At 36.4% G+C, this 12,471-nt stretch overlaps 1 protein-coding gene across 12 annotated transcripts in view; it reads left to right on the plus strand.

The window, feature by feature from the left end:
• pyd (zonula occludens-like protein polychaetoid) overlaps positions 1-12,471 on the plus strand; it is a 111,701-nt gene that overhangs the window by 71,601 nt on the left and 27,629 nt on the right. The window contains exon 1 of one of the 12 annotated variants that reach the window (XM_015171732.3): positions 2,281-3,053. The exons of 10 other annotated variants lie outside the window; for them this stretch is intronic. In XM_015171732.3, coding sequence (XP_015027218.1) covers positions 2,973-3,053 — 81 coding nt within the window. In that variant the 5' untranslated portion in view covers positions 2,281-2,972. Of the gene's footprint in view, positions 1-2,280; positions 3,054-12,471 lie in introns of those variants that run through there. One more of the 12 variants, XM_015171729.3, reaches the window with a different exon arrangement.

Below are 12,471 nucleotides of genomic sequence, written 5' to 3' on the forward strand. Positions count from 1 at the left end.
AATGTATAATAATGATAAATAAATATAAGAATATATTTGACGCATTACAATTAACTTTAGCTAGGCTTAAGCCTTTTTTTATATCCTAATATCCCCTCGACAACCAGTTTCTTATAGAAAAACATTCTATGCGAGCCTTAAATCCCAACTGGTTCCTAAATTATGTCTTCCACGGATTAATAAAACAGAAGGACCTGTGCGTTACTTTGAAACTGTGAGATGAGTTTGCATAGAAATAGACAGGTAACTCGGCTGTTGATACTCACCAAGAATATATATATACTGTATGAGGTCGAAGATATCTTCTGCTACGCGTTACAAAATACTCAACAAAATCCATATACTCTTTTTGAGGGTATGACTACCCGGCATGGCTCATACTTACGGTTCATAAAGTTGTGCGCCTGCAATGTTCGTGTACAAATCAAATTACTCAACCGGCCCCCGAATACCAAAAACTTGTAGGCTAATGATCAGCAGCTGGTTCTGTCTGTGTCATATCGTAAATACCCTGCCTGCCGCTACCCTTTCAAAGCAATAATTGTGTCAAATACGAATTGCCGCCAGTTTGAAAGGTTGCACGTGCTCATTGTTGTTGTTGTGAGCAATCATAAAAATAAACACGTTAGATAAAACAATTGTGGGTACAAAAAAAACGCATTAGGTGTTCCTGGCATTTGCATTGCTCCCATTTAAAAGCGGTTCGATAAGCAGCGCATTGCCCATTTGGCTATAACTATATTGCCATATTATAAAATTTAATACTTTTATTACTTTTAAGCCAAGTTCAGATTACTTTGATACGACGCTGCGATAGCAGCTCAGTTTTTAATTGAAAATCCCGTAGCTGCCCGCATACGTAAAATCAATAGCAGAGGGCAAATAACCTGGGTTAATGCTTAAAATAGTGACTGCCGCCCATAAGCCCAGAGCAATAGCAAACTTGGTAAATGTTTTCTATTTTTCTTTTTTCTACTGTCTGCACACTCATGCACTTGAGCTGTAGGCAATTTCTTGAAGCACTCGAAATGTTTTAACTATTATTGGTTAAGGCGATTCTGTTTAAATAGTTTGAATATCAGGATCATTTGTATACTCTGGCAAGATCTACAAAATGTACGAATATGTTCTATTGCGCCTTTAGAAGCAGTCGGTCGGAAATAAATAATTTGGCATGAAGGAATTTTTAAGCATATTCAAGATTACAAGAGTATTTAATATTCGGCAACCTGATGACGAAAATCATGCATTTGAAATCAAGTGAGTCAGCCAACAAACTGGCGTATAGAGCTGTGTAAGAAACGAAAAATTGAAAAACACTTTCAAAACTGAAATTGGTTAAGCAGAATTGAGCAAGCGCTAATTGTGCAGACTGTGCCGTAGCTTAAGGTATTTAAAATATCTTAAGTATTGTCGCTGGCACACAGCAAATTCAATTGCGATTGGTTATTCCGACAGACAAACGTTGAGCGCTTAACGCCCTTGCGGGCGACCACTTGACCAGCCAACTGACTCATGGCGATATCAACTACCACAGCATGTACATGTGCATGTGCATGTGCATGTGCATACTTGGCTGCTTTGCTTGGCGCAGCAGTCGCTCATTGGAAATGCACAACGGCAGCCAGCAACAAAAGGGAGCCACATTCCTATAAATACCACTTCACACTGCCAACGTTGGCAAGTTTTTCTTTTATCTTTGATTGCAAACTTGAACACGCCACAGAGAGTCGGCAACAAACACTCCTTCAACAATTCCTGGCAAGCGGCGCGCAAAGGAGCCAAAGCCAAAGTTAACAGCAGCAAATTTTTAAATCAAAATCGAAAACCCGTTGCCAGTGCTGCCCATTTGTTTGCTGTCGCCTTTTCGCTCAGCAGCAAACTCTACAAAAGAGGCATACGTTTATGTTTCGAGTGTGTATGTTGTGTGTGTGTGTGTGTGTGTCTGTGTTAGTGTGTGTGTGCATATGTGTATATGTGTAGAGTCGGCCGCCAAACCGGGTCTCTGGTTGGCCCATGTTTCAAAAAGTTGCTTGGCAACATTTTTGCCAGCATCGCGCGCGCATGTTGCCAGCAACAAGTTTGTCGTCTACCTGACACATGTGTCAGTATGTGTGTGTGTGTGTGTGAGAAGGTCTACGTCTGTGTGAAAGGTGCGCGCTGCTTACCTGCGCCTGTGTGTGCGCAATGGGCATTTTTGAGCATATTTTACGTTTTCCACGTACGACAACGGCAACGGCGGCTTTTGCTTTCTTGAGCGCTCGGCGTCCATTTCAAAAGTCGACAACGTTTGCTGGCGAATGGACGCGATTAACGGATGAATTTCGCCCATTTCGGTTTATTTTCGGCTCAAATCGAGACGTTGTCGTGCGCTTTGATTTTCGCTGCACTGCTGCGGCGGCGCCTGTACTTTTCCAGCATACTAAAGCCAGCCCGCACTCGTCTCTCTTTCTAAAAAAAAACAGCAGTGGGCCATTTGCGAACGTGCCCCGTTAGCAGTTGTTGTCGCTGTGTGTTTTCGTGTTCAAATTGTTTGTCGCGCGCGTGTCTCGCGACTTTTTTGTGCCACACCGCCAAGCCGCCCAGCCCGTGCCACCCAAGCCCATTTAAAGTGCAGCCTAATTTATGAAATAAAAAAGTATAAAGTTCAGTGCAGCCCAGCATAAAAATATGTGCATTTCGTTTAAATTGTTCAACTAATTAACCAAGGCTCAGCTAAAGATTTGTGACACACACACAAACACACGCACAGCATTTTAAAATTATTGTGAAAATTTGTGCATTTTGTTGGTTTTCGTGTAAATTTGACAGCGCATGCGCGCAACGCCTGCATTTAGTTTGTGCAACATGTTGCGACAGCAACAGCCCGCAAATCTGCCACACTAAGCAAAAAATAAAAATAAATAAATAGTGGAAAGAAAAAAAACCAAACCAGCAACAACCTCTCTCAATTTTTTTTTTCGGCTGTTAACATGGATATTGTCGGAACGGCAACGGGCAATCAGCACGTTCTGCCAAACAATCATTATCGCCATGAATCACTGTTGCAACAGGTAAATACGATAATTATTGTAAAGAGAGTGTCGATTGCCGAGTATGGAAAGTTGAAACCAGTTCGATTGAATGTAATGAACCCCATTTAGATGGGGCACGCTTAGCATGGCAAACATTTATTTCAATTACACAATGAAAATTAAAGTATATATCTAAAGAAACAATTCATCTCCCAGCTGAGTTTTCAAAGGTTCAATTGTCACTAACGAATTAATATTTTAATAAATTATAAAAACTTTCGTTCCAACCTCTATTAAGTCTGTGTTTTTTTTTTTTGCCAAAATTAATATTAATTTGCATCATTATCATTTGGATAAAAGATTACATATATCCGGAGGCTTTTTTTCTTTTCAAATTATTATTTATTAATACTTTGGCGTTGCTTCGTATCCAAAATAAATCAAAAGCTCAGTACTAACTTCGTTGATATTTTATAATTAAATTAGAAACTTATTTTATTTGTATACTTAAGACATATCGAAAGTAATTAGTTCTCCTTTTTAACCGGCTAATTCAATTGCCAAACATACTTATTATAGTACATTTATTTTTACTTAGGGGCCAATAATTTTATTATATTACAAGCTTTAAATGCATGTAAGCACACAAAGTTTTCGCAATGAAATGAAAGAAAAATTATATAGGGTATGATATTTGCGGCTATAATTTGAATGTGAAAACTAAATGAATATGCCAAGCTATTATTTATTTATTAAAATTCCTTCTCTTTTTGTAAAGTGTGCTTCAGATGGGATTTGATGCCATCAAATTAAATTTATTTTTAGAGAAAGGGCAATCTAAATTAACTTTAAGAAATTTAAAGCTGAACTAAACAATATATATCTTAGTCAATTCATTATCAGAAGACAGCAAAATCCTGGAATTATTAGCTATAACATGTGATTAACTTATAGAGCAAACAAGTAGCAACACATACTAGTACTTTGTACTAGCTCATATTTATTGATTAATGTTTTATTTGGGATCTCTGTTGTTAGTTAGACAATATGAATTTTCGACCAGCTTAATTTCCTTTAAAGAGTAAAGCCTGTAGTGCAGCTTATAAAATATTTACAATTTCATTTGTATGCAATTTCAATTGTAAAACTCTCACTTCTTCGCTAAATGCTGAGCATTAGGCGAAGCTTATTTGGCAAAAGCAAAAAAGAAGAGGAAAATAACAACATGGACACGCGTTGCATGGCATAAATGTCAACTTGCATTTTTGCAGCTGTTTGCATTTAAGTGAAAATGCATTTCAAAAAAAGCGAAATATTATGGTAGCTGCAAATGGCCAAAGCCAGTGCAATTAAAATACAAGAAAACCACTAATTGAATTTAATGCGACAAATTGTTGACTGGGATTAAAAAAAATGGAACAAAGGTACAAAGACGTCATTAGGCAGATATCGTAGTGCAGCTATCAATTTAACAAGAATTTGACGAGCAACAGCACAAGCCCGATGCCAAAGGTTTGATAACCCCCTTAATAAAAAACAAAAAAAAAAAAAAACAAAAACAAAAAAAAACGTTGCCTAGGCAAGTTTTCTTCAGCTTGTGCCAAGCATCAATCACAATTTCACTGATAACATCGTAAACAAGCACGAAAAGCCATAAAAAATGGAAAGAAAAGAAAACCAACCACTTGGGAGCGCTGCCAATTAACATAAAGTGTATAATTTAACAAATATGCCCAGCACATGCGCCAGCTGGAAAGTAATCAAAAACAACAACAAAAAACATCTAAAATTATATAAAAGGCCATTGCAACTAGGCGCATGTGCAGCTGGACTGTCATTAAAATTTGGCATTACGTCTCGGGTCTTACACGGACCTGCTACTGCAGTCGTGCCCCTTGACAGTCCCCTCCCCACCCTGACCTACTACTATCTGTGCAAAAAGTTGGCATCGAGTTAAAAACAACTTGTATCCATAAAATTAATGAAATTTCGAAAGTGAAACTTTTTAATGTTGACGTTTTCTGAAATGAATACCTAATAATAATCAGATGCGATCTGGAATGGAATGGAAAATGTATGAACTTAGATGTTTAGGAGCTACCTTCAAGCCTGCTTCAAACATTGTAGCTTAGCTTTCTTATTTGAGTTTTCAATGGGCAAATCGTAACAGTTAATTTCATTTACACAATTGGCGATTGCAAAGATTCTTAAGAACAGCACTTTACAAGACAATTGCTCACACGTTCCCATAGATAAATAGTAGATGGGGGCAAATCTGGTTTGTCCAATAGCTCCCCTGCCAACACTATTAACTAGAGAAACTTGACATTGCTTGACCAAACTTGGCGCTGCTTGTCGGAGCTGGCATTCACTTTTTATCGCGCTACTGATAGACTTGAGCGCCAGTTAATCGATAAAAAAGCAACAACAACAATCTTTATGTCACATTTTAAATAATTCATATGACTAATAATTGAATGGCAATAAATTCTATGATCATCAGTTAAATACCATTTTATTATTCCACTTTGCGTTGTTTTATGGGTAAAATAAATAACGAAGAGGCTTTTATTTGAACACTTTAAGTGTATTTTAAGTACACATGTTGAAAAGTATAATGTGAATTTTAGCTAGAAGAGTTCTTATGAGAGCTGGAGCCACGAGAATGTTAGCAATGCAGGCAAACATTTGCCTTGACTAGATCAGGTCAAATATTCTATGTGTGTCATACTTAAATTTTATATTTTTGTCATATTTATGAAGACGTTTTGAAGCACCTTAAGCCGCAATTTATGCGCACAAATGCGCAACACAAATCCTTTAAACCGATTTCTGGAAAGGCAGATGAAAAAAAAAACAGAAATAAAGCAACAATTTAAAGCAAATACAATCGCAGAGTCACCATAAAGAATCTCTACACAGGCAAATAAAAAAAAAGAAACTGGTTTCACATGCTGCAAGCCATAAAAGAAGGTTCGATCCGCTCGAGGAGCAGCACAAAGCTACACAAATATAACACACAAACACGAATTGTGTGTGCCTTAATGTCGCCCTAAAAAAGGAGATAAAAAACTCCAGGGCTCCGCCAACTGAGCTTTCATTAGCTGAGTTCCACTCAAAGATAAACCATTAAATAGAGAGAGAGAGAGAGAGAGAGAGAGAGAGAGAGAGAGAGAGAGATAGAGAGAGAGAGAGAGAGAGAGCGAGCCAAACGAAAACAAAACGAAAAGAACAGAAACCAACTTACTTTGGAAAGAAAGAAAAAGTCTTTAGAATCAAGTCAAGTTGTTCAACTGGTTTTTTTTCCAGGGTATAGACGTTTGTATAAACCGGCCCAAGGCTTGGCGGCTCGCCCTTTGCGCCGCACCGCACTTTGGAGACTATCGCCCCGCCCGCCCTGACATTTGAGTACTCTTCTTGTGCTCGCAGATGCGGGTGTGTGTATAAAAATTGTTGTGTGTGTGTGTATGGCTCACAAGTTCGCTTAACACATTGATTTATATTGGTAATTTAACGCCATTATTTTGCAGCTGGGCTCCGGCTCTCGATTCGAATGTTATCTAACAGGCCGTGAACTCCAACGATCAAACAATTGAACAATCCCCAACTCTTTATCGATGGGTTATAGGAATAGAGTCAGCGCCACAGACATGCATTGGGCCCAGCCCAGTTGCACCATTCAGGCAATCATGGCTGGGCCTGGCCATGAAAGGGAGCTTGACCCGAGCTGCCGTTCCACGCGCTGGTTGCCATGTTAATCTTCATAATTGTTTGGCATGCCAGCGGAACCCTTTGGAAAATGCTGGCATTGCTCGATTGAGCCGTAAAATTGTTAATTTAGCTACTGTATTGTGTTGGTCACGTGATCTTAAATTGCTTCGCTCTTTTCCTCTTTAATGGGTTTGGGTGTTTTTTACACTAATTTGCTAGTCAGGTAATTAAGTCCATGATTGTTTATAAAATCTCGATGTAAAACTGGCAATAAACTGTGATTAACTCTTTGATATAAATCTTGTGTATGCAAACAACACATAGTTTCTTTTTTGCGAAGTCCTACTAATATTATTATTATTATTATTATTATCATAATTATTATTACAACTATTCTTATAATTATCATTCTAATAAATATTATTATTATTATATTAATCAAAATGAAATATCAGAAATATCAGAACTTCACAAAACTAAAAAATTAGTTTATTGGAAAAATATTAGTAATTATGCTTACAGAATGCTACCAATTTTTTTTATCGTAATATATTGCAATTTTTTTATTTCACAATTCGAATTTCCGCTTATCAAACTATTCTTGTTTTTCAATTTTAATTTATATGCATTAGCTAATAGTACATTTACTCTTATAAGAAACTCGAAGCAGCTGCATTTACTTACATTATAAGTGATAAACATAAGATTTCACCTTCAAATATCACCTAGGAAAAATGTCGTCCGACTTGAGCTACTTCTCAGGCCTAAAAGACATTTTACGACCTGCCGCCGCCATTCACAAAATTCACACAATAAGTATTTACTGAAACGAGCTTATTAGCAGCGATTTATTAGCATTTTGAAATGGAAATCGAAATCTATAGCGACAATCTCGATTATCTCGAAGTGGAACTGGAACTGAAACTGAAACTGAAATAGAAACTGGGCCTTGCTAAACAGTTAAAACAAAAGCTGAACTGTCTGTGAGCTGAGCTCTATTCAGCAAGTTTTCAATTGCTGGTGCATAGTTTAGCTACATTTACCAGATACAAGATACGAAAACGTGTAAACTGCGTTCAAGCTGCATTTGCTTGCTGTTTATTATTATTTTCTAATACACTTGCAGAGCGGGGCATTAAGATATTGTCACACAATTTGTAACGCTATAAAGTGTTTCTTAAAATCTATATAGCAGGCAAAAGAAACTTTTTTAGATATTACTATAAACATTATATTTAATAATGAATGCATTTTACATACATAGAAAGTTGAAGCCAGGCGGATAATTTATCATGACATAGCTGACTAAGCGGATCTATTTTAAAGAATATTTAGAATAGGCCTGTTTTTCGAAATATCGATATTCAGCTGCAAGTGTATGCAATCTTCGGCACAACACAGATTCCCCTTCTGCCTTCTTGTTTCTTCTACTGTCCAAAAAAAATGTGGTTGCCGAATGTGACGGCATTTTTGTGTGTGGCTCCTGAGCCGCTAAAAGCAAGACTCGTTTGCTTACGAAACCATCGACAAACCACCGGACAAACTACCGCACAAATCCAAGTTACTGGCACAACAGACACATAAAGATAGGCAGACAACAACAACAATAACAACCAACAACGCGCTCTAAAGTAGCAACAACAGCATGTTGTATGCAATTGATTAGGAAATGAGGTGCAACACATTCGAAATCATGTGTGGACCCATAAACGAGTATCTTTAAGATACACAACTCCATGAGCATACCGCACCCAGTTAATAAAGACGCAAATTCCAGACAATTGATTCATAATGCAGCTAATAAAAAACTAAACAGGTTTTTTTTTTCATGCCCCCCACAAATATTTGCATAAGACTTTAAAAATTCTCATCTCTTTGGCAATATCAATGTAATTCTCAGTTCACATCAGATCAAGCAGAACCATCAAGCACATTCCTAAGTTCTCACTTTTTTTTGTATCGTATTTTTTTTCAGGTATTCGTTTATTGCCATAATAAGCACCTGCCAGCGCATTTGAGTGGCATTTGTGTCACGCTGCGGTTTCTGCGTCTTTTGCCTTAACTACTTTATTTATATTTTTTCATTTGCGTTTATTTAATACGCCCTTTGTCTTGCCCAGTGTCACAATGAATGCCGCCATGATTCACTATAGCCAATCAAAAGAAGTTTGTTTTTTCTTTCATTTTATTTGTGCTTACTTGAAATGCATTCTTTGTTGATACCATATTTAATTACAATTTATTCATGTGCTTTGGTTTTTTATACAATTATTTGTGTACGCTTTTATATAAACTCATTGAAATTGAAAGCTGTTGAATTTCACTGTCCAGCCAAGACAGAGATTGATAATTTGTTGTTGCCATTGTGTGTAATGTTTACTCAGTGAAAAAAAATTCCATTATAGAATTTCATTTCCAGTAACTGAACATCACAAAAAATTCAATTGAATTGTATTTCAGTGGCACAATTATTTCCGAAAGTTTCTGGCTTTTCCACTTAAAAATCAAATAGAAATTTTTAATTTGTGTAAATGTCATCTATGTCATCTATACTTGTATGATTAAGAACATCGACACAGTGAAAGTTGCAAAGAGAAAGAGCTTATAATTTATTGATTATAATTAGAAGCATAGCTTGGGATTACTTTAGTTTTGATTACGAACTTCCATTTAGAGTAATTTTAAATAAATATAATATTTTAAAATATCTTAACATGTTACAATTTTATATGATTTTCCCATTACTCGCTTCACATGGCACGTCAATTAGGCGCCATTGTTTTTCCATCGCATCGTTTGTAAATCTCGTTTTTCACACCTCCAAATTCGTTTAAGCCGCAATTTTATGTGTTTTGCGTGGGCTGTTTGCCGCCTTCGATAAATTTAGTGACACACTTTTCCACTCAAATGTCAAAGTTAAATTTTCCGATTTTTTGGGCCACAAACTAATTTAGCTACGCTCTTTTACAATATTCAAAATGTAAAATCAATCGACAGTTGGAGGTCAAAAGTTTTCAACCTTTCACTCTCGCCGCACGTGAAAGTTTTTGGGGATCCCATTTAATTCGTTAGCACAACTCGAAACCAGCTAACAAGCAATTTGATATGCAAATCAAACGGAGTCTGAATAAAAGATTAGCCAGCCATCCGAACAGAACAGACCTTTACAGCAATTTAGACCAAAATGATTGCGTTCATTCTGCGAATTCAAAATGTAGTATATTCCCTTATTTAGTTCGCTCTTTTCTCGCATACTAATTGCGACTCTTGTGAATTTCATTTAACATATGAGCTTATGCTGATTTCTGGCTGACCCTCTCTTGTACAACCACATTTGAATACAATGATTGAATGCTAAAGCTGTTCATGATTCATCGTCGTAGGAATACAAAAGGCTTAAATAAAAAATTAAAACCTGACATTTAACAATGTGCTCGAGTTGAAAATTCGAGCTGAAAATATAAACACGAATAAAGACTGAATGGTAAAGGCAAAGTATTATTATGCCCTTGCCCAGCCCATACATATTATTACTCTATATATATATATATTTCTTTCAGTATTAACTCAGACAATTGTTTCCCCATTTTTGAATAAGTTATATATAGAATCCATTAGCAGATAATTACATAATTTTACAGTATGCGTTACGCCAAGTATGCATAGGGAGACTTCAAGGGTATTCAATCTTCGGCAAGCCGCAGATAATTACTTGTTCTTCATTTTGTACGAATTAATTACATATGATATGGCATATTTATAAACTGTAGATGTTTATGTTTATTATTATTACCATAAATATTTTTCATAATAATGTAATTATTTAAATTTTGCTTCTATTTCTTTGCAGGTGAGTTAAATGTTCAATTTAAACAAATCGCATGCCCCTAGGGCAGATTCGTGAGTATAAAATCTTCATTCGAGCAGTGCCTAATTGGTCTGGCCCTAAGTGCCAGCCATCGCTTGGACATGTGCCCCATTAGGGAGACGTAATAGTTGGGCAAAAACAATTTTGAGCGACAGCGACAACGACAGCTCAACTAGGGCTTCATATGCGAGCGTACTCAATCTATCCATCTATCTATCTTTAGTTAAGCCCACACTCTTTTTGGTTCTCTGGCTGTTGCGATTTTTATGGTCGTTTTTCATTTTCCAGTCGAATGGATGGCAACTTTTATGTAACACGGCACTTAATTGCATGTGTTACGAGTACATATCTATATAAATATACATATTATAGGTATGTGCCGCATACCCACGGAATCATTGAGGCGTCTAAAAACAACAAGTTAACTATTCTATCTCTCTCCTTCTGTCTCTTGCTCGCTTTTACTCTCAATATCTAATCATATAATGACAGTCACATTGCCATCAACACGCTGTTAAAGTCCAGGGCCTCTGGCAATGCATATAACTGATGCATACTGCTGCTTGGATATTATAATATCTGAGAAATATTTGCGCAAAGCCTTATTCCAATCGATATCAATTATTTGTTTTGCCTAAGTGACACTGCATTCATGCAAATTGCTCTTAAATCGATGTGTGGGCTTTTAATAGAGTTGCCGTCGTTTTCTTATACTCTAAAGCCATTAAAAATGTATAAATAGGGTATGATGATTATATGCAATGTTATGCAACAGGCAGCAACTCTGACCCCATATTGTAAATAAGCGCTTGATCAAAATAACGAACTGAGTCGATAGAGTCTACGCAAACATTTTTGTGTCAAATTTCGGCCTTTCAAACTTTCATACAGATCACAACATAAATACTGAAGTTGATCAAGAACGAATTTCGCATAATGTGAGGCTATGGTAGAAGACACAATGTTTATGTCAGAAGCTATATGCTGTTTTCAGGGTATCTCCCAGTCGGCCACTCCCTTGTCGTTCACTCATTCTTGTTGCAATTGTCGCTGTCGTTGCCACATAGTTTGCATTAAAATTCAGAAAATAAAACCATAATCATAAATGAATTTTTTAAACATTCTTTATACCTATTATTATTGATCGAGTGCCACAAGGACATTCACAAACGCAAGCGTGGGTTTCTCTAGTATTTAAAACCACTTTGCGTTTGCTCGGCTTAAAAAAAAAACTTGTCGCACTGTAATTAAATGCTTAATCAATGCAAAATTGTCAGGTCTTTAAGTAAAATTATTTTTGTAATAAATTAAATGTCAATAATAGTCCAGATAAACGCTGCTGCCATTTTGATTGTCTATAGAATATAGGTTAAATTTGTTGTTGTTTCAATCAGAACAGACAATTAAAGCTAAATTCGTTCTCCAATGAAAACAATATTAATAATATTTTCCTATGTTATAAATGTTTCTTGCTTCAAATCGAAAATAATTTTCAAATTTTATGGAAATTTTTGTTTTGCCATTTTCTTGTTCAGCATCCTGGTTGCACATTCCCAACTGAAATCGTTGCAGTTAGTGATTGGAAAAAGTAAAATTATTTGGATACAGACACGTCGTACTTTGCATTTTGCATGTTTCTTTGTTATTGCACTTTACAAGCTGCTTGTCATGTGCCCATTTTGCTTCATTTTTGTAGTCCTTTTGCTGGTGCTGTGTTTGCTTTGGAAAATTACACACACTCATTTGAAAATGTTTACTTTTGCATACGAGTACGCCACTAGAAACGTGTTCCGTATCCCGAAGCCCGAATCCCGTTTCCTGTTTACATTTCCTACTCTAGTATCAGGTCGCACAAAATGGAGCATGAGATGTTTGCTA

Source organism: Drosophila virilis, chromosome 2 (assembly GCF_030788295.1).
Source record: "Drosophila virilis strain 15010-1051.87 chromosome 2, Dvir_AGI_RSII-ME, whole genome shotgun sequence".
In the NCBI taxonomy this organism is placed as follows: domain Eukaryota; kingdom Metazoa; phylum Arthropoda; class Insecta; order Diptera; family Drosophilidae; genus Drosophila; species Drosophila virilis.